Source organism: Papio anubis, unplaced genomic scaffold (genome assembly GCF_008728515.1).
Source record: "Papio anubis isolate 15944 unplaced genomic scaffold, Panubis1.0 scaffold303, whole genome shotgun sequence".
Classification (NCBI taxonomy): domain Eukaryota; kingdom Metazoa; phylum Chordata; class Mammalia; order Primates; family Cercopithecidae; genus Papio; species Papio anubis.
Window position 1 is genome coordinate 86970 of NW_022163139.1, and position 24607 is coordinate 111576.

At 43.2% G+C, this 24607-nt stretch overlaps 1 protein-coding gene across 4 annotated transcripts; it reads right to left on the reverse strand.

Moving 5' to 3' along the window:
• Positions 1-7773: 7773 nt before the first annotated feature.
• On the reverse strand, positions 7774-24420 carry LOC116273003 (alpha-2-macroglobulin-like protein 1). 4 transcript variants are annotated; one of them, XR_004181526.1, is made up of 11 exons: positions 23484-23581; positions 23127-23342; positions 22829-22956; positions 22571-22661; positions 21983-22051; positions 17007-17109; positions 16508-16549; positions 15343-15465; positions 11997-12103; positions 10301-10392; positions 7774-9906 (listed from the first exon to the last, which is right to left on the reverse strand). XR_004181526.1 is itself a non-coding variant. In XM_031661932.1 (8 exons), exons 2-7 carry the CDS (start codon positions 23169-23171, stop codon positions 16509-16511), a joined length of 477 nt encoding a protein of 158 aa, XP_031517792.1. In that variant the 5' UTR covers positions 23172-23342; positions 23819-24420; the 3' UTR covers positions 15331-15465; position 16508. The 4 variants fall into 4 exon arrangements, 3 of the variants coding, with proteins under 3 accessions (XP_031517792.1, XP_031517789.1, XP_031517791.1); XM_031661932.1 differs by lacking the exons at positions 7774-9906; positions 10301-10392; positions 11997-12103; positions 23484-23581 and adding an exon at positions 23819-24420 and having other exon boundaries at positions 15331-15465; XM_031661929.1 differs by lacking the exons at positions 7774-9906; positions 10301-10392; positions 11997-12103 and having other exon boundaries at positions 15331-15465.
• Positions 24421-24607: the final 187 nt, after the last annotated feature.

The following is a 24607-nucleotide window of genomic DNA, read 5'->3' on the forward strand; positions in this document are numbered from 1 at the left end:
AGCGGGGCGAGGTGGCATGTGCCTCCTGTGGTCCCAGCTATTCAGGAGGCTGAGGTGGGAGGATTGCTTGAGCCCAGGAGGCAGAAGTTGCAATGAGCTGAGATTGCACCACCGTACTCCAACCTGGGTGACAGAGTGAGAGGGTGAGACCCTGTTTTCTAAAAAAAAAAAAAAAAAAAAAAAAAAAAGTTTTTTTTTAAAAACATAAGGAAAGCATTTTTTGACCCTGAAGTAAAGATTTCTTTCTCTCGATTTTGATTTTGATTTTGATTTTGTAGAGACAGCTGCTTTCAAACTCCTGGCCTCAAGTGATCCTCCCACCTCAGCCTCCCAAAGTGCTAGGATTACAGACGTGAGCCACCACACCCAGGCAAGATTCTTAAATAGAATAATAAAATCACTCACTTAAACTATATTAAAATTAAGAACTTTTGTTCACCAAAAGACATTACTGAAAGAGTGAGAAGGCAACCCATAGACTAAAGAAGATATTTGTAGTACTGAAGTTTATTCTGAACTTTCTGCAAATCTGAAAATCTCACAAAGTCCTCTAATCTATATATGTAAAGAATTTCAAAACCCAGCAATCCCATTACTGAATGTATACCCAGAGGAATATAAATCATTCTACCATAAAGACACATGCATGAATATGTTCACTGCAGCACTGTTAACAATAGCAAAGACATGGAATCAACCTAAATGTCCATCAATGACAGATTGGATAAAGAAAATGTGGTGCATATAAACCATGGAATACTATGCAGCCAGAAAAAATGTGGTACATATAAACCATGGAATACTATGCAGCCAGAAAAAGGAATGAGACCACGTCTTTCACGGGAACATGGATGAAGCTGGAGACCATTATACTCAGCAAACTAACGCAGAAACAGAAAACCAAATCCCACCAGCCTGGGACCAAATCCCACCAGCCTGGCCAACATAGTGAAACCCCGTCTCTACTAAAAATACAAAAATTAGCCAGGCATGGTGGCACACAGGCATGGTGGCACATGCCTGTAGTCCCAGCTACTCGGGAGGCTGAGACAGGAGAACTACTTGAACCCAAGAAGTGGAGGTTGTGGTGAGCCGAGATCACGCCACTGCACTCCAGCTTGGGCAACAGAGCGAGACTTCATCTCAAACAGAAAAAAAAAAAAAAGAAAAGAAAACCAAATCCCACACACTCTCACTTCTAAATGGGAGTTAAATGGTAAGAACTTATGAACACAAAGAAGGGGACAACAGACACTGGGGTCTACTTGATGGGGGAGGGTGGGAGGAGGGAGAGGAGCAGAAAATATAACTATTGGGTACTGGGCTTAATATCTGGGTGATGAAATAATCTGTACAACAAACCCCTGTGACACATGTTTACCTATGTAACAAACCTTCCCATGTACTCCCAAACCTAAAATAAGTAAAAAAAAGAAAATAGTTAAAAAAAGAAAAAAACAAACAAACAAAAAAAAAGAATTTCAAAAGAAAGTCAATCCAGAATCATAAACAAAAGCCTTGAACAAACCATTTTTCATCAGAGGATATCCAACCGCAATGAGATACCCCTTCACACCCACTAAGATGGCTAGAATTAAAAAAACAGGGCCAGGCGCGGTAGGTCACGCCTGTAATTCCAGCACTTTGGGAGGCCGAGACGGGCAGGTAACTTGAGGCCAGGAGTTCAAGATCAGCCTGATTAACATGGCAAAACTCAGTCTCTACTAAAAATACAAAAATTAGCTAGGCATGGTGGTGCACACCTGTAGTCCCAGCTACCTGGGAGCCTGAGGCAGGAGAATTGCTTGAACCTGGGAGGCAGAGGTTGCAGTGAGCCGAGATCATGCCACTGCACTCCAGCCTGGGTGACAGAATGAGACTCTGTCTCAAAAATTAAAAATAAAAATAACAGGCCAGGTGTGGTAGCTCACACCTATAATCCCAGCACTTTGGGAGGCCGAAGTGGGCAGATCACCTGAGGTCAGGAGTTCAAGACCAACCTGGCCAACATTGTGAAACCCTGTCTCTACTAAAAACACAAAAAATTAGTTGGGCATGGTGGGGCGTGCCTGTAATCCCATCTACTCGGGAGGCTGAGGCAGAGAGAATCGCTTGAACCCGGGAGACGGAGGTTTCAGTGAGCCGAGATTGCACCACTGCACTCCGGTGTGGGTGACAGAGCAAGACTCCATCTCAAAAAATAATCATCATAATAAAATTAAAAAAAAAAAAAAACAGGTAGTAACAAGTATCAAAGTGGATGTGGAGGAGTCAGCTTATACACTGTGGGTGGAAATGTAAAATGGTATAGTTACTTTGGAAAACAGTCTAGCAATTTTTCAAACGATTAAACACAGAGTCACCATATAACTCAACAGTTCTACTCCTACATATACACCCAAGAGAAATGAGAACATACATGCACTTAAAAACTTCTACGTGACTAGGTACTAGGCTTAGTACCTGCATGATGAAATAATCTGTACATCAAACCCCCATGACACAGGTTTACCTATATAACAAACCTGCACATGTACCCCGAACCTAAAATAAAAGGTAAAAAACAATTCTGGTCGGGCGCGGTGGTTCACTTTGTGAGGCTGAGGCAGGCGGATCACCTGAGGTCCGGAGTTTGAGACCAGCGTGGCCAACATTGCCAAATACCCTCTCTACTAAAAATACAAAAATTAGCCAGGTGTGGTGGCACATGCCTGTAGTCCCAGCTACTCGGGAGGCTGAGGCAGGAGAATTGCTTGAACCCATTGCACTCCAGCCTGGGTAACAAAGTGAGACTCTGTCTCAGAAAAAAAAAAAAAAATATATATATATATACACACACACACACACACACACACATATACACACACACACATATATATGTATATATACACATATATATATCACATATATATGTATATATACACACATATATATATCACATATATATATATGTGATAGCAAAACGGTGGATCCAAGTGTCTATCAACAGACTAATGAATAAACAAAATGTGGCATATCCATACAATTGAATATTATCTGACCATAAAAAAAATGAAATAGGGCTGGGCACGGTGGCTCACACCTGTAATCCCAGCACTTTGGGAGGCCCAGGTGGGCAGATCACCTGAGGTCGAGAGTTTAAGACAGCCTGACCAACCTGGGGAAACCCTATCTCTACTAAAAATACAAAATTAGTCGGGTGTAGTGGCACATGCCTATAATCCCAGCTACTAGGGAGGCTGAGGCAGAAGAATCGCTTGAACCTGGGAGGCGGAGGTTGCAGTGAGCTGAGATCGCGCCATTGCACTCCAGCCTGGGCAACAAGGGCAAAACTACGTCTCAAAAAAAAAAAAAAGAAAGAAATGAAATATTGATACTAGAAGTTCAGTGAACCTTGAAAACCTTATAAATGAAAACAAGCCAGTCACAAAATTACACTTTTTTTTTTTTTTTTTTTTTTGATACTGATTCTCCCTTTGTCCCGGGCTGGAGTACAGTGGCCGGATCTCAGCTCACTGAAAGCTCTGTCTCCCAGGTTTATGCCATTCTCCTGCCTCAGCCTCCCGAGTAGCTGGGACTACAGGCGCCCGCCACCTCGCCCGGCTAGTTTTTTTGTATTTTTAGTAGAGACGGGGTTTCACTGTGTTAGCCAGGATGGTCTCGATCTCCTGACCTCGTGATCCGCCCGTCTCGGCCTCCCAAAGTGCTGGGATTACAGGCTTGAGCCACCGCGCCCGGCCATTGTTGTTTTTTAAGACAGGGTCTCACTCTGTCACCCAGGCTGGAGTGCAGTGACATGATCATGGCTCACCACAGCCTTGACCTCCTGGGCTCAGGTGATCCTCTCACCTCAGCCTCTTGAGTAACTGGGACTACAGGTACCCACCACCATGCCTGGCTAATTTTTGCACTTTTTGTAAAGGCAGGGTTTCATCGTGTTGCCCATGCTGGTCTCAAACTCCTGGGCTCAAGCGATCCGCCCACCTCTGCCACCCAAAATGCTAGGATTATAGGTATAAGCTACCACACCCCACCAAAAGTCCACATATTATATGATTACACTCATTTGAAAGTTCAGAATAAGAAAATTCATAGATAGAAAGTTATTTGTTGCTTAGGGGCTGGGCACAGGGAGTGGGGAGATAAAGGATGATAGTGAAAAGGTATGGAGTTTCTTTTTGAGGCAATGAAAATGTTCTAAAATTGTGGCAATGATTGCACACATCTGTGAATTTATTAAAAACCATTGAATTGGCCAGGCGCGGTGGCTCACGCCTGCAATCCCAGAACTTTGGGAGGCCAAAGTGGGAGGATCACTTGAGGTCAGGGTTTGAGGCCAGCCTGGAAAAAAAGGTGAGACCCTGCCTCTACTAAAAATACAAAACAATTAGCTAGGCATGGTGATGCATGCCTGTAATCCCAGCTACTTAGTAGTTTGAGGCAGGAGAATTGCTTGAACCCGGGAGGTGGAGGTTGCAGTGAGCCGAGATTGCGCCACTGCACTCCAGCCTGGGTAATAGAGCAAGACCCTGTCTCAAAAAAAAAAAAAAGCCATTGAATTGTACACTTTATTTTCACAGTCGCACACCACCACGCCCAGATGATTTTTTGTATTCTTAGTAGAGGCGGGATTTCACCCTGTTGGCCAGGCTGGTCTCAAACTTCTGACCTCATGTGATCTGCCCTCCTTGGCCTCCCAAAGTGCTGGGATTATAGGCGTGAGCCACCGCGCCCAGCCCAGAGTTGTACACTTTAAATGGGAGAATTGCGTGGCATGTAAATTGTATCTTAATAGAACTGCTTCTTTAAAAAGAGGATATCCAAATGAGCAATAAACTTTTAAAAAAAGTATTCAACTTTATTTTACCAGGAAAATACAATTAAAAATCAGTCTTCTGTTAACCAGTGCACGCTTAACATAATGGCTAAAATAAACAACTCAGGATCTACCAAAGTGTTGCCAAGGGTGTGGAATAACTGGAATTATCTTGTACATTCTTATTGAGAGTGTAAATTGGTCAAACACTTTGGGAAATGATTTTGTAGTATCCACGAAAGCAAAAATCATATATACCCTATGATCTAGCAGTTACACTCCTAGATATGTCCCCAACATAAAGGTGTATAATATGTTCACGAAAAGGCATGTATTAGAATATTCGTAGCAGTGCTACTTATAGTAATGGAAACCAAAAGGTATCTGAGACAGGTCTCAATCAATTTAGAAAGTTTTATTAAGGTTAAGGACATGCCTGTGACACAGCCTTGGGCGGTCCTGACAACACGTGCCCAAGGTGGTTGGGGCACAGCTTGGAATTATACATTTCAGGAAGGCATGAGACATCAATCAATATATGTAAGTTGTACATTAGTTCAGTCCGGAAAGGCAGGACAACTCCAAGTGGAGAAGAGGCTTGCAGGTCATAGGTAGATAAGAGACAAACGTTGCATTTTTTTTGAGTTTCTGATTAGCCTTTCACTGAACGCACAATTTACAAGAATAGTCACCTATGCCTTAGTCTGGTTTAGTGAAACAACAGGACAAAGGAAGCAATCAGAAATGCATTTGTCTCATGAGAGCAGACGGATGACTTTGAGTTCTGCCTATCCTTTTTCCACAAGGAATTTCCTGGTGGGCAAATTGTGAGGGAGGTATATAACTTCCTTCGTTTTTTTCTTTCTTTCTTCTTCTTCTTTTTTTTTAATCTTTGTAGGTATCTTATTTAGGAATAGAATGAGAGGCAGGTTTGCCCCATGCAATGCCCATCTTGACTTTTCCCTTTGACCTAGTGATTTTGGGGAGATTTATTTTGCTTTACAGTAGCAACACTCAAGCAACCCATCAGTCATATAATGGATGAATAAATTGAGGCACATTCTTACAATGAAATACTATGTAGCAATAGAATGAGTAATCTGGCCGGGCGCGGTGGCTCAAGCCTGTAATCCCAGCACTTTGGGAGGCCGAGACGGGCGGATCACAAGGTCAGGAGATCGAGACCATCCTGGCTAACACTGCGAAACCCCGTCTCTACTAAAAACACAAAAAAATTAGCCGGGCGAGGTGGCCGCGTCTGTGGTCCCAGCTACTCGGGAGGCTGAGGCAGGAGAATGGCGGGAACCCGGGAGGCGGAGCTTGCAGTAAGCTGAGATCTGGCCACTGCACTCCAGCCTGGGTGACAGAGCGAGACTCCGTCTCAAAAAAAAAAAAAAAAAGAATGAGTAATCTATAATTACAACAATATTGATGAATATCACAAACATATTGTCGCATGAAGTAAACCAGAAATAAAAGTAAAAATTTGTACCTATGCCTGTTTTTATAGGCAAAAAGTACAGGCAAATCTAATCTATGCTCTTAGAAATCAGTATAATGGTTTTTCCTGGAGACTGGACCAAAACTGGGGAGTGGGCTTCAAGAATGGTGGAGGCTGGGCATGGTGGCTCACACCTATAATCCTAACACTTTGGGAGGCTCAGACAGGTGGATGGCTAGAGCCCAGAAGTTCAAGACCAGCCTGGGCAATGTGACAAAACCCCTATCTCTACAAAATATACCAAAATCAGCCAGGCTTGGTGGAACCAGCCTGTGGTCCCAACCACTCAGGAAAGTGATACAGGAGGATCGCTTGATCCTGGGAGGTTGAAGCTGCAGTGAGCTGTGACTGTGACACCGCACTCCAGCCTGAGTGGCAGAGTGAGAACCTGTATAAAAAATATATATATATTAATTATATATGTTAATTTATATATATAATATATATATTAAATAAATAAAAAAGAAGAATGCTGGAAATGTTCTGGATGCTGGTTACACAGGTGTTTTCGATTTGTGAACATTCATTGAAGTACACTTATATAGATTTTCTGTTTATTATACTTCAATAAAAAGGTAAAGAAAAAAAAAAAGGAAGCCATTAATTTTTCTCACTGATCATCCAAGATGTACAAGGGTACGCATCCGGGCTGAATCTATGAGGTCCTCAAGCAGCTGGGCTCCACTGGTCCCTCTGCCCTCTCACCTTCAGTGTATGGCTTTTTGGTGTTGGGGGTTTGTTTGTTTGGTTTGTTTGTTTGTTTGTGATGGGGTTTGGCTTTGTCGCCCAGGCTGGAGTGCAGCAGCAGCCTCCCGGGCTCACAGCGATTCTCCCACTACGGCCTCCAGAGTAGCTGGGACCACAAACACACCACCATGCCCAGCTAATTTTTTATTTTTTGTAGAGACGGGGTTTTGCTATGTTGCCCAGGTGAGTCTTGAACTCCAGATCTCAAGTGATCCTTCCATCTCCGCCTCCCAAAGTGTTGGGATTACAGGCGTGAGCCACCATGCCCGGCTTTCAGCGTGTGGTTTTTACCAGTGTGGTTGCAAAATGACTACTCTTCCTCCAGGTATCTTGTCCTTGCTCCAGTAAGGAGGTGGAAGGACCAAAAGCTTTATGAGGCTTTGTCATTTTATTAAAGCAGGAAATACTGGCTGGACGCGGTGGCTAGCGCCTGTAATCCCAGCACTTTAGGAGGCTGAGGCAGGTGGATCACCTTAGGTTAGGAGTTTGAGACCAGCCTGGCCAACATGGTGAAACACCGTCCCTACTCAAAATACAAAAATTAGCTGGGTGTGGTGGTGGGCACCTGTAGCCCCAGCTACTTGGGAGGCTGAGGCAGGAGAATCGCTTGAACCTGGGAGGTGAAGGTTGCAGTGAGCCGAGATTATGCCATTGTACTCCAGCCTGGGCAACAAGAGTGAAACTCTATCTTAAAAAAAAAAAAAAAGAGAGAAGAAGAAGGAAATATTTTCCAGGGACTTCCGGTTACTTTTTGTAGGCTGGAATTCTGCCACATGGCCAAATCTAACTGCAAGCGATTCTGAGAAGGTGACGATTTTAGTTGGGCACGTTGCTGCTCCAAATAAAATTGTACTTTTTGTCAGTGATAAAGAGAACAGATAATGGGGTGTGGTAGGGGGGAGTTGGCAGTACCCAGCCCAGGGTCGAAGCTTCCAGAGATCTTACATTCTGATGGGGGAGATGGGAGGGTCAACGGAAAACGGTAACCCAGCTTGGTAAATCCTCCGCCGGAATCACAGGTGCTGTAGGAGCAGAGAGGTCTTGAGGAAGCCTTGCCAGAGTAGGAAACACACCTTGGGGGCCATTCCTTGAAGGACTAGCGGAAGTCCTCCAAGCAGAAGAGAGAAAGCCTTTTCAAGCTTGATAGAAAGCATCTTTCAAAGTTATCGGAGATTTCAGTGGAAATTGGGAACCCAATGTTTGGTGTTCCTGAAGTGTGAGGGTCAAAGGCTGAACATGGAGCTGGCGGGGAGGGGGCAGGAAGAAAACAGTCATGAACGTCTGGTATGCCATGAAGAGCAATAGAGCTTTACCCCCAAGAGCTCCTGAAGGGTTTTAAACAAATGAATGACATAATCAGATTAGGATTTTATTTTTTAAAAAGAATGAGATGGGGTCTTGCTATGTTGTCCAGGCTGGTCTTGAACTCCTGGGCTCAAGTGATCCTCCTTCCTCAGCCTCCCAAAATGCTGGGACTACAGGTGGGAGCCACTGCACCTGGCCCAGATTTTAAATAGCTAGCAGTACATCACCTGACACAATTATAAGGGTTAGTTGAATGGAGGCAGCCATGTGCATGGAGAATATGTGAAGTATAATAATAGACACGGGGTGGAGGAATGTTCTGAGATAGAAGGAGCAGCAACAGGGTTTTTGCAACAGTCTGGATGGAATATGACAAATATTTCAATCAGGGCTACAGGAAGAAGGATAGAAAGTTCTCTGTGCTCCAAATGTGACATAGTTTGCTTATTAAGGTAGGATTCTTAGAAAGAAAAAAAAAAAACGTGGGCTTCTTTTCTGATACTGGTTCCCTTCCACTTCCTACCAAATCCTTGATGAAGAGGGGAATTCAAGGGGGAGGTAGGAGAAGGGAAACCCTTCAAGAAGCCATTGTTATGGGAAGAAATATTGGTGGGATCCTGGGTTCTGAAGTCCCTTCTCTTCCTTTGCTGTTGAAATGTTGGCCCTCCCTTTCCTTCTCTCCTCTTCTCATTTCCTGTTCCCTAGCTAGTCCTCTACACCCTTGGCTTCTCACTACCTATTTGCTGCTAACTGCCCATCTTGATCTTCAGATTTCTTTCTTTAGTGGTTGACATGACCCTTTATATCCCACTGTCTCAACATCTTCACCATCAGGCCTTACACATTCTCAAACTTAATGTAGTAAACTGAACACACTATTTTCTGCCTTTCTGTATCTCTTTACCTGCATGGATGGCACCATCCACCCAGTTAAAAGGGATCAGAATATGCCAGTCCAAACTGTGCCAGATTTTGAGCTGGAAGGCATTTAAGAAACACTTAAAAGCAGAGTATAAAATTCCCCTTACGAAGGAAAGTGTCTCTCTTCCCCTCTCCCATATCAAGAGGAGAATAACTCATATCACAAGAGACAGAAAGTCAGCACCAACTTGAATCTGCATAAACAAATCTTACTAAAATAGCCATTATCTTCCGTTAGTGCCTCCCATGTATTTACCTTCCCATAATTTACTGCCCCTAGATGCCCAAATCCCGCTTCTTTTGTCTTGTTATGTATCCACAACTTGTCCTTTGTTAAAATGGCATATAAGCCCCCATTCCTAATTGCTTCTCCTGTTTTCACTTCTTCCCTGTGAAGTTCTCACATGCTTGTGAAATAACCTTTCTGTTCATCTGCTTTTTCTCAGTTTCATTTGCAGGCCCCAGATACTAAACCTACCAGGTAGAGGAAAAGGGTTTTCTCCTGTCTGTAATCCACCGTCTAGAATTCTGGCAGTCTTCCCAGCCTCTTCCCTTACTCTCCTGTCTTGCATTCACTTAGTCTCCGACACTGGTGAGCCACCTGAGCCCTGTGCTGCTGTAAAACAGGTGAGTTAAGAAATTTACCCATCGTTTTGTTTTCCAAAACCCTCCAACCTTTTGTGTTCCAACGAAACAGCTAAAGGCAAAAAACCACCCTGCTCACACATATTCCATAGAAAGCCTCATCTCCATCCTTCCTTATAAGATTCATGTATGACTCTTTTGTTTCGCTGCCTCTATGAAACCTCAGGTCCCCTTCGTTTTCCCTGAGATGTTATTAATTAATGAACATGTTTTCGATTGCAATGGCCCGAATAAAACCACCTCTGTAATTGTCTGGTACATTTTGTCTTTGATGTCAGTAAGTCATTCCTGATTCTATCTCCTAAGCTAAGTAGCTGTTGAACGTCCCCTCCTTTCCCTCCCACTGCCCGTTCACCAGCTTTTACCTGGATAACTGTAGCGGTCTCCTAAATGGTTTCAAGGACTCGGCTTTCTTCTTCTCCACCCCATTCTTCACATTACTGCTAGAACGATCTTTCTGAAAAGCAAGTCATTATCCAATCTCTGTTTCCCAGTCTAACTTTGAAGACACACTACCCCCTCCACCCGCCCCACACATGCACGCACACAATCCATGAGTACACTGAATTACTTGGGTGAAATACTGTGCTTTCTCTCATCTCTTTTTTTTTTTTTTTTTTAGACAGAGTCTTGCTCTGTTGTCCAGGCTCCTGGAGTGCAGTGGTGCAATGTCTGCTCACTGCAACCTCCACCTCCCAGATTCAAGTGATTCTCATGCCTCAGCCTCCCGATTAGCTGGGATTACAGGCGCCTGCCACCACACTCGGCTAATTTTTTGTATTTTTACTACAGACGGGGTTTCACCATGTTGGCCAGGCTGGTCTCGAACTCCTGACCTCAGGTGATCTGCCTGCCTCGGCCTCCCAAAGTGCTGGGATTACAGGCGTGAGCCACCGCACCTGGCCTCCCATAGCTTTTTGTGCTTTCTTCTATCATTCTTTTTTGTCACATTGTATTATAACTGTTAACTTGTTTGTTTCCTTCCTCCCTCCACTAGGCTGTGAGTTTCCTGAGGATAGAAACTTCATTTTATTTATCTTTGTATTCCTAGGCCTGGTACAATACCTGACATGTATCAGCATTTACTATAAGTACTATAATACCAAGTGTCACTTGAATGCTAAATGCCACCTAATCCTCACAATCGCCTTCTCAAATATGCACAAATGTTTATATTTCAATGAGTTGGACAATGTACATGTTCTCATTAACATCCTTTTATTCAGCGTAGTTGATAATTTAAGCATAAGAATATTCTTTTTATCCCATCTGAAATCCCAAAGATACAAGAATAAAAAGTTTTCCTAATCATTTAACATGTATTCTGCCCACTTTTTTTTTTTTTTTGAGACGGAGTCTTGCTCTGTCGCCCAGGCTGGAGTGCAGTGGCGCAATCTCCGCTCAATACAAGCTCCACCTCCCGGGTTCACACCATTCTCCTGCCTCAGCCTCCCGAGTAGCTGGGACTACAGGCGCCCGCCACCATGCCCGGCTAATTTTTTTTGTATTTTTAGTACATCCGTGTTAGCCAGGATGGTCTCGATCTCCTGACCTCGTGATCCGCCAGCCTCAGCCTCCCAAAGTGCTGGGATTACAGGCGTGAGCCACTGCGCCCGGCCCACTTAACTTCTTAAGTCTTGAGGATCACCATTTCCTTTTATTCCAAAAGAGGGACTGCTCTGGTAAGTGCTGCAGACCCAAAATGTACATGGGGTGGAGCTTTTAGTGAGTGGAAGGGGCTTTCATGACTACCTTTTTTTTTTTTTTTTTTTGGGGAGCCCGGGTCTCACTCTGTCGCCCAGGCTGGAGTGCAGCGGAGCGATCCCAGCTCACTGCAACCTCCGCCTCCCAGGTTCAAGCGATTCTCCTGCTTCAGCCTCCTGAGTAGCTGGGATTACAGGCACGCGCCACCAGGCCCAGCTAATTTTGGATGTTTCGTAGAGACAGGGTTTCACCACGTTAGCCAGGCTGATCTTGAACTCCTGATCTCTAGTGATCCACCCGCCTCAGCCTCCCGAAGTGCTGGGATTAGAGGTGTGAGCCACCGCGCCTGGCAACTACCTTTTCTTCAGAGTTCCCTCTGTTCTCTTCCTTTGATAGCCGAGAGGCAAGCCAGGGAATGACCTCCTTTGCGTGTCTTCCCCCATCTGCCCTCACTATAGGAACTCCTAGAAGGACCAGGACAGACACAAGGATGGAAGAGAAAAGGACAGAACAATTAATGCAACTGTGACTCTGGGCTTGGGGAAATATTCTCTTCAGTACACACATCTATTTATTTATTTGTTTATTTATTTATTTTTGAGACAAGGTCTCACTTTGTCACCCAGGTTGGAGTGCAGTGGTGCAAACTCGGCTCACTACAACCTCCTCCTCCCAGGTTCAAGCGATTCTCCCACCTCAGCCTCCAGAGTAGCTGGGACTACAGGAACACGCCACCATGCCTGGCTAATTTTTGTATTTTTGGTAGAGGCGGAGTTTTGCTATGTTGCCTAGGTTGATTTCCAACTCAGAGCTCAAGTGATCCGCTCACCTTGGCCTACCAGAGTGCTGGAATTACAAGAGTGAGCCACCACGTCTGGTCTTTTTAATTTTAAATTCACGAGGTACATATGCAGGTTTAGATTCAGGGCGTAAATATGCAGGTTTTGTTACATGGGTATATTTTGTGATGCTGAGGTTTGAGCTACTGATCCCATTGCCCAAATAGTGAACATAGTACCTGAAAGTAGGTTTCAACGCTTGCCCTCTTTCCTTCCTCCTCCCTTTTGGAATCTCCAGTGCTTATTGTTCCTATCTTTGTGTCCATGTGTACAAGATGTTTAGCTCCCACTTAAAGTGAGAACATGCAGTATTTGGTTTTCTGTTTCTGCATTAATTCACTTAGGATAATGGTCTCCAGCTGCATCCATGCTGCTGCAAAGGACATGATTTCATTCTATTTATTTATTTATTTAGATACACAGTTTTGCTCTTGTTGTCCAGGCTGAAGTGCAATGGCGCGATCTTGGCTCACTGCAACCTCCACCTCCTGGGTTCAAGCAATTCTCCTGCCTCAGCCTCCCGAGTAGCTGGGATTATAGGCACCTGCCACCACGCCCAGCTAGGTTTTTGTATTTTTAGTAGAGATGGGGTTTTGCCATGTTGGCCAGGTTGGTCTCAAACTCCTGACCTCAGGTGATCCACCCACCTCGGCCTCCAAAGTGCTGGGTTTACAGGTATGAGGCACCGCACTGGGCCGATTGCATTCTTTTTTATGACTACATAGTATTCCATGGAATATATGGACCACATTTTCTTTATCTAATCTACCATTGATGAACATCTAGGCTGATTCCATGTCTTTGCTATTGTGGATAGTGCTGCGAAAAATGTACAGGTGCATTTGTCCTTTTGGTAGAAAGATTTATTTCCCTTTGTGTATATACCCAGTAGTGAGACTGCTGGGTTGAATGGTAATTCTATTTTTAATTCTTTGAGAAAACACCAAACTGCTTTCCACAGTGGCTGAACTAATTTACATTCCCACCAACAGTGTGTTGAGTTCCCTTTTCTCTGCTACCTCACCAACATCCATTATTTTCTGACTTTAATAATAGCCATTCTAACTAGTGTAGATGGTATCTCATTGTGGTTTTGATTTGCATTTCTCTGATGATTAGTGATGTTGAGCATTTTTTCATATGTTTATTGGCCACTTGTACTCTTCTTTTGAGAAGTGTCCGCTCATGCCCTTTGCCCACGTTTTGATGGAATTATTTGTTTTTTTCTTGCTGATTTAAGTTCCTTATAGATTCTGGTATTAGTTCTTTGTTGGAGGCACAGTTTGTTAATATTTTCTCCTATTCTTTAGGCTGTTTACTCTGTTGATAGTTTCTTTTGCTGTGCAGGAGCTCTTTAGTTTAAGTAGGTCCCATCTGTCATTTTTTTGTTTTTGTAGAATGTGCTTATTTTCCCTGACTTTTCAGTCAGAATTTACAATCAACGGGAGTGTAATTGATCCAGTGGAGACCCAGGATAAAAGGGTGTAATTGCCTAGAGAATCTTTTCTGTTAAACATCATTCATCTTACTTCCCTTATCCCTTTGCCTCCAAACCTGTTTCCAAAACAAAAGCATTGCTCCGAGGAAGTGCTTGCACAGTGATAGATAGCCCACGTGGGGAAAGGCTGGGAGAATCATGCAGAAGAGAAACCGAGAGAGATGGAGAGCGCATTCTGGCCAGCCACTTTTCTTGTCATCAATCACTGTTTGCCCCGCAGTAGTGGGCTGGGTGAGCGCAGCCTTATAATTAAAATTCTCTATTCTAACCTGTCCTCACATCTTTAAAATGATTCATTGAGAAGTCTGGGTTAAGGCCGGGCGCGGTGGCTCAAGCCTGTAATCCCAGCATTTGGGAGGCCGAGATGGGTGGATCACGAGGTCAGGAGATCGAGACCATCCTGGCTAACACGGTGAAACCCCATCTCTACTAAAAAATACAAAAAACTAGCCGGGCGAGGTGGCGGGCGCCTGTAGTCCCAGCTACTCGGGAGGCTGAGGCAGGAGAATGGCGTGAACCCAGGAGGGGGAGCTTGCAGTGAGCTGAGATCCGGCCACTGCACTCCAGCCTGGGTGACAGAGCGAGACTCCGTCTCAAAAAAAAAAAAAAAAAAAAAGAGAAGTCTGGGTTAAAAGGTTTAAGGAAGAAGCCAAATTGTGAGTTTTGGGGGAAAGGACGATCATCATCTTTAAAAGAACTTTTGGTTTCCAAAGAAATATGTATAGAACTAAATGCACAGATTTTCTTTTCCATTTTTATTTTTTTAGCCAATTCCCAAAGCCCTAAATCACATTTTCCTTTAGATTTAAACTCTAGAAAAACATTATTATTATTATTACTATTATTATTATTATTATTATTATTATTATTTGAGACAGGGTCTTGCTTCATTGTCCGGGCTGGAGTGCAGTGGCACAATCTCAGCTCACTGCAACCTCCACCTCCAGTGCTGAGGCGATTCTCCTGCCTCAGACTCCCAAGGGGCTGGGATTACAGGCCCGTGCCACCACACCTGGCTAATTTTTGTATTGTTAGTAGACATGGGTTTCACCATGTTGGCCAGGCTGATCTTGAACTCCCAACCTCAAGTGATCTACCCACCTCACACTCCCAAAGTGCTGGGATTACAGGCATAAGCCACTGTGCCCAGCCTAGGAAGACATTCTTGTCTTCTCTAGTTCACCCTCCACCACTGTCTCCTCTCTGGAGAGCCCCCTAAATGGCTACACAAAACAGCTAAACCACCTTTCTTCCCCCTGTGACCTTGCCCATACAGTGCCTCCTCTGAGTGCTTGTTCCTATCCCATCTCCTTGCAAAGGTACTAGAAAGTATTACAGCTGAGGTTCAGACATATTCATCTGTTACCCATTTACTAGTCAGAGAAATTAAATTATTTGATTGAAGGAGTTCTGCTTCAAGCGACAGAAGAATGTTCCACCCTCCAGTAATGACATAGAGGACTAATTGAGTCTCTTTCCAGCTTCTGTCCTGAAAAGCAAACAATCAAACAAACAAAAAATAAAAGACATTGTGATACTCAGAAGCTCAGTACATATATAGAGGATACTTGACCTCTATATACAAAATAACTCACAAATGCACAATTGGATTATTAATAGTGTTATCTCACAGGAGTAGAATCAGGTAACCTTTACTTTCATCTTAGTATTTTCATATAACAAAGATGTATTATGTAAAAATATTAGGAAAAGTCCATCTATTTTCAATCTGACAGAAAAAGTATTGTTTTAATACCAAGATTAGCTTTTTCTGACATAAACTATTTTCAAGAGTTTAGGACAGGCTGGGCACAGTGGCTCACACCTGTAATCCCAGCACTTTGGGAGGCTGAAGTAGGCAGATCACCTGAGGCCAGGAGTTTGAGACCAGCCTGGCCAACATGGCAAAACCCCATCTCTATTAAAAATACAAAAAAATTAGCTGGGCGTGATGGCACATGCCTGTAATCCCAGCTACTCAGGAGGCTGAGGCACAAGAATCGCTTGAACTTGGGAGGCAGAGGCTGCAGTGAGCTGAGATCACGCCACTGCACTCCAGCCTGAGCAGCAGAGCCAGACCCTCTTTCAAAAAAAAAAAAAAAAAAGGTTTAAGACAAAAAAGGAAAGCTCACTTTCTATCAAAAATAAGCCTCCAAAAGACAATAACAGGGCTGAGTGTGGTGGCTCATGCCTGTAATCCCAGTACTTTGGGAGGCCGAGGCAGGCAGATCACCTGAAGTCAGGAGTTCAAGACCAGCCTAGTCAACATGGTGAAACCCTGTCTCTACTAAAAATACGAAAATTAGCCAGGCATGATGGTGGGCACCTATAATTCCGCAACTCGGGAGGCTGAGGCAGGAGAATCGCTTGAACCTGGGAGGTGAGCCACTCAACCTCCGCCACTGCACTCCAGCGTGGGCAACACAGTGAGACTCTATCTCAAAAAAAGACAATAACAGTAACTTGAAAGAGGCTCCTCTTCACTTCTGCCACCTAACCCATAACTCCACCCATTTCTCCGCTGGACTTACCTCATTCACAGGGATCAGAATACTGAATTGTTGCCTGTTCATCTGTAAAATGAAATAAGACATATAATTACTTTGAGGATCTCCTATATTCAGAGGGAAAATGCTTCATAAAAGCTACTGCTTTAGCCCTTTCCAGAGAATCTCTACAGGTTATGATATTCAGAATTACAAGAAAGTTTCAATCACTAATATTTGTACATTGTGACAAATTATTAATCATAGCAAAAATAATGGAAATGGCCCTTTGAGAACGATGGTTCACATTGTTCTCTTCTTGGTCTAAGGACCACATCATATCAAATGTCTCTAGTGTACGCAACTTAAAAATGGCACACAACTGAATTAAAATATTTTAGGAGATTAGATAATTTAATTACGTGCTACTTGGCTTGGGAAGGAGTATTTGTAAAATTAAGAGAGAAGCCATGAAGAATGAGGCAGAAGTAGGTTGGGAGATGCAGGTAAGATCTCAGCTCTCATTTCAGCCCAGCCCTCTCACCTGGCAGGTAGTAGTCATAGACCTTGATGGTTGCTGGTTTCAAGTTGGTGACCAGCACACTTTGGCTGATGGTGAAGGTATAAGTCTGAGTGTTCTTACTGAGCTGTGGGGAAGACAGATGAAACAATACCTTAGAACTAAAATGAAAATTACACTCTATGCAACGTGGAGTTAAAAGACCCTTGCTGTCTTCATGTAGATTTTCTGAAACCCCACCAGGAACGGTGGCTCACGCCTCTAATCCCCGCACTTTGGGAGGCCGAGGTGGGTGAATCACCAGAGGTCAGGAGTTCCAGACCAGTCTGGCGAACATGGTAAAACCCCATCTCTACTAAAAATACAAAAATTAGCCGAGCATGGTGGCTGGCACCTGTAATCCCAGCTACTCAGGAGGCTAAGGCAGGAGAATCGCTTGAACCTGGGAGGCGGATGTTGCAGTGAGTCGAGATGGCACCACTGCACTCCAGCCTGGGTGATAAAGCGGCACTGCATCTCAAAACAAACAAACAAACAAACAAACATTCTGAAACTCTCTACCTACCTCTGCCCTATGACAGTCTGCCCTAAGACATTGCCTCCTGCTGACTTCCTGGCTCTTTCTTCTTAGGATCTTACAGCTCTCTGGCCCTCTTGTGAACTGGTTCCCTTTGTTCATGGTCTACGCTGACCCATGGTTTCTCCACTAAATTAGTCAAAGTGGCCAAAGAAAGCAGAGGCTTGCATTTTACTCCAACAGTTCTACGCCCCTTACTGGTTTGCTTTCTTCAATCTGGTCCCTGAGCAAATGATACCTCCTCAAAGGGGCTTTCCTTGAACACCTTATTTAAAAATAGTCACATCCCTGGCCTGCCTCACCAGCACTCTTTATCCCCTTATGCTGCATAACACTTATTACTACCGAAAAAAAAAAAGTGCGCGTATACACATATACATGTAATTTTAAAGAACTTGAATATTGTTGTCTCTCCACTAGAATATCAGCACTCTTAGGCCAGGTATCATATCTATTGTTTTCATTGCCACGTCTCCATCACTTAGAAAAGTGACTGGCATATGTTGGTTGCTCAGTAAATATTTGTTGAATAAATTAGCAAATGGAGAATCTAAGGCAATTGTATAAGTTACTTTACTATAACAAGAAAATAAATCCCAGCTATTTGGGAGGCTGAGGTGGGAGGATCACTTAAGCCCAGGGGTGGAGATTATAGTGAGCCAAGATTGGGCCACTGAAGTCCAGCCTGGGCAACAGAGTGAGACCCTGTCTCAAAAAAAAAAAAAAAAAAAATTATAAATTTAGGTATAGAGCTATTAACGCCTAATTGGAAGGGATTTCCAAAGTTCTTCAGGTATAGTGCCTCTCAAAGTGTGGTCAAGAGACCTCCCCTACTCCAGGGATCCCTGAGATTGCATCAGAGTATCTGAGAGGTCAGAATTATTTTTAGAATGATATTAAGACTTTTTTTTTCCACTCTCATTCTCTTACAAATATACAGGAGATTGTTTCCTTCTGGGGAAAGAGATTTAAAAAACTAAAAAATAAACAAGTATACAGTAGAGTTATCAGAGGCTACTTTATGTGTAATATTGCAATGGTTTGAACGTAGGAATAAATATAAAATTTCATTCTCTTTGATTAAGCCAGATATTAAAGCAAAAATGCAAAACAATGTCACTATTCTTATTTTTTTGTTTTGGAAAATAGTTATTTTCTTTTTCTTTTTCTTTTCTTTTTTTGAGATGGAGTCTCACTCTGTTGCCCAGGCTAGAGTATAGTGGCACGATCTCGGCTCGCCACAACCTCTGCCTCCTGGGTACAAGCGATTCTTCTGCCTCAGCCTCTCAAGTAGCTGGGACTACCGGCGTGCGCCACCACACCCAGCTAATTTTTGTATTTTTAGTAGAGACGGCGTTTCACCATATTGACCAGGCTGGTCTCAAACTCCTGATCTTGTGATCTGCCCTCCTCAGCCTCCCAAAGTGCTGGAATTACAGGCATGAGCCATCATGCCTGGACAGAAAATAGTTATTTTCATAAAAATGTTATTTATATTAAGATGTAGTGAGTTTATTACTGTTTTTAAATTAATTAATAAATATTTTAAGATTATCTCAGTTTTAATTTCTAACATGATAAAGACCAATAGTTAAAACCCACTCCACTGAAAGTTGTTTGAGGCCCTCAGTAAATTAAGAGTGTAAGGGGATCCTGAAACAAAGAACTTTTAGAACCACTGTTCTTTTCTATCATTTGGTCACCATAACGAATTAAAGCCAATGACTAACATGAACCAAAAGAAAGCTGGGGTAGGGCCGGGGGCGGTGGCTCACGCCTGTAATCCCAGCACTTTGGGAGGCCGAGGTGGGTGGATCACGAGGTCAGGGGTTCGAGACCAGCCTGACCAACATGGTGAAACCCCGTCTCTACTAAAAATACAAAAATTAGCTGGGCGTGGTGGCAGGTGCCTGTAATCCCATTTACTCGGGAGGCTGAGGCAGGAGAGTTGCTTGAACCCGGGAGGCGGAGGTTGCAGTGAGCCGAGATCGCACCACTGCACTCCAGCCTGGGCGACAAAGCGAGACTCCATCTCAAAAAAAAAAAAAAAGAAAAAGAAAAAAAAAAAGAAAGCTGGCTAGTAGCAGTTTTAATATCTGACTAAATGGCAACTAAGGCAAGGAAAAAAATGTGTGTGTGTGCATGTGTGGTGTAGGAATCTAAGGCAAAAGTATTTGATATAAATATATACACATATATAGTAATGGGGAAAAGATAGTATGTACTAATATAAGGAAAATTTAAGAAGATATGTTCATAATATATATATCTAATTATATAGTCTCAAATATATCAGGAAACGACAGCCAAAAATGTATGGATAAACGGATAAATCAAATATCACAATTAGAGGCCGGGGGCAGTGGCTCACACCTATAACTCCAGCACTTTGGGAGGCCTAGGTGGCCAGATCACTTGAGGTCAGGAGTTCAAGACCAGCCTGGCCAACATGGTGAAACCCTGTCTCTATCCAAAAAATACTAAACAAACAAAGAAACAAACTCCATCATAATTGGATATTTTAACATATGCTTTTCAGAAACTGTTAAATCAAGCAGAAAAATAAGCAGAGTTATCAAACACATGAACAACAGAAATAATGATCTCAGACTTCTAGATCAGAATCCAGGCCCAAGAGAAAAAAAATAGATGTTCTTTTGGAGTGCACACTGAACACTTGCAAAAACAGATCACGGATTAGGTCATGGAAGAAACTTCAGCACATTCCAGGCAATCAGGATCATGAAGACTCTGTTCTCAGACCATAATGCAACAAAATTAGACATCAGGAACAAAAGGATGGCTTTAAAACTTTCATGTGTTTCCCAACAAATTAAGAAATATAAGTGAATGACAATGAAAACGCTACTTGTCTGAGATTGTGGGACAGGGATGGCATGTACCTTGAGGGACATTTATAGTACAAGTTCATTAAAGAATAAGGAAGACTATATATGTGAATAAGGTCATCCTCTGGTGAAATTGATCAAGACCACAAGGGAGAAGATACACAGAAAAGAGGAAATAACCACAGATACCATCATTAGCACTGGCTTTTAGACCATTAGACCTGATGCTTCAGATTAGAAGCCAACTGGCAGATTTGGCAGGACACACTGAGGAGCAAGCAGTTCATCACCGTCTCGGACATGGTGTCATAGAAATCAGACTCCCCAGGTTCTGCTCCCACCCTAGACACGGACAGATGGGATGACTCGGACAAGCCACTCTCTCTCCAAGTCTCAGTCGGTTGCTGTAAGACTTGAATAAGTTATGTGTGAAAGTATCAGAGACTTGGCAAAGTTTTAAACCGCAACATCATGATTACAGGGTAGTGCCTGATAAGCTAACCCGAGCTATGTCAAAAGAAGCTATACACGGCTCACACAACGTGAACAAAACCCTGGTTCCCGGGAAGATAGGAAACACAGTTAGATGATCGGGTTGGTGGCTGGGCAGGGGGTCGGAAATGGATGTTACTAACAACAGCATCTTTTGATTTGGGATATTCCTGTCTATTGGTTATATACAATAAGGATAACTTTGTTCCTTGTGTGGAGTGGAATATCATGAAAAGGAGCATTGTTAACAATTTTTAGAACGTTGTTAGTCCTTGAGAACTTCTTGCTTTATTAAAATGAAAGGTTATATACGATGTCTGATTAATATTAAGTAATATTAACATTATGTTAAAATGATACAAATGGCTATAGAGTAATGAGGGCTTACTCTGTACCAGGTACAGTCCTAGATATTTTTACATGTCTTAAATAATTTAGTTTTTTCTAGAACTCTAAGAGATAACTATTTTGACCCCTACCCACACACATTTTACAGCTAACTTTCAACAATTTGTCCAGTTACACAGCCAGTGCCAGAACCAAGATTGCAGCCCAGGCAGTCTGGCTTCAGAGCTTCTGCTATTAACTACTATAGCATACTCTAGAGTTGCAATGTCACTTGTGGCTATTGAGCGCTTGAAATGAGGCCAGACAGAATTGAGACGCGCTGACAGTGCTGTAAAGGTGTGGTACAGAAAAAAAAAAAAAGAATGTAGATATCTCATTAATATTTCTGTATATTAATTGTATAGTAAAATGGAAATATTTAGGGTATATAGGCTTGCATAAAATATACCATTAAATTTAATTTCATCTGTTCCTCTACTTTTTAAATGTGGCTACCAGAACTCTTTAAACAATGTAAATGGCTCACATTATAGGTCTGTTGGACAGGGCTTCTCTAGAGGCACAACGGGGTGTTTTATGATATACCAGCATGGAGGCAGAACTCATGGCATGGTGTGGACTCGCTCCCAGGCCCCTCATCCCCATGTGTGTGACACCCATATATACAGATTAGAAGAGAAGTCATGAAGATCCATAAGCAATCCAGTTCTTTGATCTAGTTCCTGAATACCTACCTCATCCAAGTAAATATTAAGTGTGTCAGTTCCAAATTCAACCTTCTTCACCAGGGGTTGCTGGAGAAGCTGCATAAGAGAGGGAGAAAAACAGAGACTAAGAGCCAGAGCCTTCCCTATCCCCTAGGGTAGTCTTCCAAAGCTCTGCCATGATCAAGGAAACAATATATACTGTGGAAAAGGTAGGAAAAGGGAACTGAGACTATTACGAGTTGCGTGTCATATGTCTGCTACAACCTTGCAGCCCATTTAAATAATCCAATCATGAGTTTGTATGTATGTGTATATATACATATATACATATATACACACACATGTACATATATGCACATATATACATGTACATATATCTACATATGTATATATACACACACCGTGTATATGGATGCCATATATATATGAAAACTACTTTTCTTACAAATGTACATACATATACATACATATATATATATGTATATACATGCCATGTATATATGTGTGTGTGTATATATACACACACATGCCATGATGCCCATTTTACCAGTTTTTTTGATTATACTGTCAGGTCCCCTCACAGCTAGATAAATGAAGAAAACAGAAGTAACTTACTAACTGACTGGTGCCCTCCCTGGGACTGAACCCAGATAGCATCTTCACTTCCACAATCACCATATTGGAAGAGCTACGGCTCCCCACATAACTGAGAGCAGGAAGAAGAAAACACATGTGAGCCTATTACTTCAGTGCACTCTGCATCCCCAACACACATACACACACACACACACACATGCACACACACACACGTGTCCCACCTCAGCTCCACAGACCAGGTGCTCTGCCGGCCACCAGCACCCCAGCTTTCCTCACCTGGTGTGAATAGCGAGAGTCAAGGATCGAGGTGAAGTCAGTTGCTCACATCTAGCTTTTCCCATTTCCACGCTAAGACTAAAGGTCTTCATATTTTTAAGAGGGAGAATATTGTATCTCAACACCGTCTGGTAGGAAGAAATAGCCAAATCAGAGTTGGAAAGAGCTTTAAAGATTGTACAGTTCAAACTACTTTTCTTACAAGTGAGAAACAGAGAGCGAGAGAGAAGGCCTAAGGGGAAGATGCCCTCAGACTCTCCTTCCCAATGTACATTCATTCTCATGGATCTCTACTTACCTGTACATAGACACAGCCCTGGCCTGAGGCCTCCAGCGTGTACATTCCAGGGACATTGGGCAGAGTCTTCTGCTGAAATACCAATCTGTTGGCTGACTGTATGTTGAATGTATGCTGGAAATTCTCAGTGGATTTTACAACCAGGTTGATCTCCTCAGATGGCGTGTAGGCGGTAGTGGCATATTTGGCAAGAGCTTGGAGAGCAACTACAGTATCCTGAGGGAAACAACCAAACGTATGCTTACCATTTTGTGAGTCATTGGAATTAACCTTGAACAACTCTATAACCCACACACGTGGTTGTTGTTAGTTGGCTTGGATGATGCCTCCTCTAAGTATTTAGAGAACTATACCCACCTCCTCTGGAGAAGCTGACATAGAAATCACAGTAGCCGGGCGCGGTGGCTCACGCCTGTAATCCCAGCACTTTGGGAGGCCGAGGCGGGCGGATCACAAGGTCAGGAGATCGAGACCACGGTGAAACCCCGTCTCTACTAAAAATACAAAAAATTAGCCGGGCGCGGTTGTGGGCGCCTGTAGTCCCAGCTACTCGGGAGGCTGAGGCAGGAGAATGGCGTGAACCCGGGAGGCGGAGCTTGCAGTGAGCTGAGATCTGGCCACTGCACTCCAGCCTGAGCGACAGAGCGAGACTCCGTCTCAAAAAAAAAAAAAAAGAAATCACAGTAGCTTACTTTTATAGAAAATCACCATCAACAAGGTACTACTGAACATCCGCAGGTTACTTGGTTAACCTAATCAATTCATATTCAGAAATCAAACAGCTTCAGAATGAGTTATTGCTAGAAGCAAGTGGATAACTGTTCAGTATATATTTTACAGTTTCCTTATTTGGGGAGGAAACAGTAATAACATGACAGCCCTAGAAATTGCAGCCTATGACGTCATTTAACTGTGTGATGATCTTCTACATCACAGTTGGAAGGAGCATCAGGGACCTAGGAAAGTCCTTCCTTGCAGGCTGGCTTCTTAGCCGTGATACCATGTGATAATCTTTTATTTCTCTGGGAATAAGACAGATAACTGTCACTAAGTGAGCCTCGTACAGTGACGTTTGAACTGTTTCATTCTGAAAACATAATTCACATAAATTACAAGGGGAAAGAAAAATGAATAAAGTGTTCAACAAAATTGTCACATCTCGCTCTATGTTATGAAAATTTCAGGCCGGGTGCGCTGGCTCAAGCCTGTAATCCCAGCACTTTGGGAGGCCGAGACGGGCGGATCACGAGGTCAGGAGATCGAGACCATCCTGGCTAACACGGTGAAACCCCGTCTCTACTAAAAAATACAAAAAACTAGCCAGGCGAGGTGGCGGGCGCCGGTAGTCCCAGCTACTCGGGAGGCTGAGGCAGGAGAATGGCGTGAACCCGGGAGGCGGAGCTTGCAGTGAGCTGAGATCCGGCCACTGCACTCCAGCCTGGGGGACAGAGCGAGACCCCGTCTCAAAAAAAAAAAAAAAA

Excerpts from the sequence above, each read along its gene's own strand:
- LOC116273003 (XM_031661929.1), bottom strand. The coding sequence starts at position 23,504 with ATGTCAGCTTCTCCAGAGGAG. Across the intron at positions 22,957-23,126 it reads AGGGCTGTGTCTATGTACAG|ACGGTGTTGAGATACAATAT; the intron begins GTAAGTAGAGAT and ends TCTTCCTACCAG. Across the intron at positions 22,052-22,570 it reads GGGAGGGCACCAGTCAGTTA|CTTCTCCAGCAACCCCTGGT; the intron begins GTAAGTTACTTC and ends TCTCTTATGCAG.